This window comes from Eurypyga helias, unplaced genomic scaffold (genome assembly GCF_000690775.1).
Source record: "Eurypyga helias isolate BGI_N326 unplaced genomic scaffold, ASM69077v1 scaffold3837, whole genome shotgun sequence".
NCBI classification, from domain to species: Eukaryota; Metazoa; Chordata; class Aves; order Eurypygiformes; family Eurypygidae; genus Eurypyga; species Eurypyga helias.
Genome location: NW_010263530.1, coordinates 34,191 through 35,308, shown reverse-complemented (window position 1 = coordinate 35,308; position 1,118 = coordinate 34,191). Strand labels below are relative to the sequence as shown.

Below are 1,118 nucleotides of genomic sequence, written 5' to 3'. Positions count from 1 at the left end.
ATTTTTTAGGTTGGTTATCAAGCTGGGAGTAACGGACAGCCCCTGCCCTCCCAGTACATGAATGACCTGGACAGTGCCTTAGTTCCGGTGATTCATGGGGGGGCGTGCCAGTTGAGTGAGGGGCCGGTCATAATGGAGCTCATCTTTTATATTCTGGAGAACATCTCATAAGAGGACTTCATTTTCTGTTCAGACCTGTTCCAGCAGCAGTTGTATCTGAATCATTTGCACTTTAAAACTGGAAAATTAAGCTTTTGTTAACACTATTGGGGGCGGGGTGGGGGGGAGGAGGGAGGGACAGTTGTTCCATAATTCTAAATCTTCTATGCATTGTCAACAAACAGAGGATCAGGGCAGCTTCTATACTACAACATGGCTATGCTATCCTTGCAGCTACACTTCTGTTACCGTTTAGAGAAATGCTCGTGTTTAAAGACTCTCAGTCCTGTACTCTGAATGCTCAAACGGGTGCGAAGATCACCGGGGCGCAAATAAAGAGTGAAACTCCAACCTTGTACTGTCTGTGGATGGACCTGTAAGAAACAACAATCAAGACCTCCATTCTGACCTCATCCTAATGCCGTCTGTGGTTGTTCTGTAGACATTAAAAAAGTAACGTTTACATTATTCTGACCAGGTTATTGGTTGAAATACGTGTGGAGTAGCCCTTGAGAGAGACGGAAAGGTTACCTAGCCACGACTACACCTGCGTGTGCGTCCGAACGAGCAGACGGGCAGGCATCTCTCTGCAAGCGGGATTACGTAAACTGCAGTTTTGTGTGTCTCATAGGCTAGTTGACTTTTTTCCTCTATTTACTATAAAACCCCATCACCACGGCAGGTTTCTGTAATCTAGAACAACTCTGCTCTTCTGTCGTTTACAAACCTGTATGAAGCAGAGGAAATGTTAGCCCTAAAGTGCAGTTATCTCTCGTTCCTCTTCCCCGGTAGCTCCTGCTTTTTAAAGAGAAGTAACGCCCCGGGCAGCTTTGAGCCTCCTCCTCGCTGTATGCTGTAGTGTAACGCTAGTGTCGTGTACTACAAGGCAGCTTGCACCTCCTATTAGCGGCAGCGTGTAAAAGCTTAGCTGTGATAGAAGCCTAGAGCGGCTGTTGTTG

At 46.6% G+C, this 1,118-nt stretch overlaps 1 protein-coding gene across 1 annotated transcript in view; it reads left to right on the top strand.

Annotated features, from left to right (window-relative positions):
- LOC104512888 (zinc finger FYVE domain-containing protein 9) overlaps nt 1-487 on the top strand; it is a gene marked incomplete at its 5' end in the record, with an annotated part of 13,509 nt that extends 13,022 nt beyond the window's left edge. Inside the window, one exon of the mRNA XM_010156060.1 lies at nt 10-487. Coding sequence (XP_010154362.1) covers nt 10-171 — 162 coding nt within the window. The remainder of the gene's footprint in view (nt 1-9) is intronic.
- Nucleotides 488-1,118: the final 631 nt, after the last annotated feature.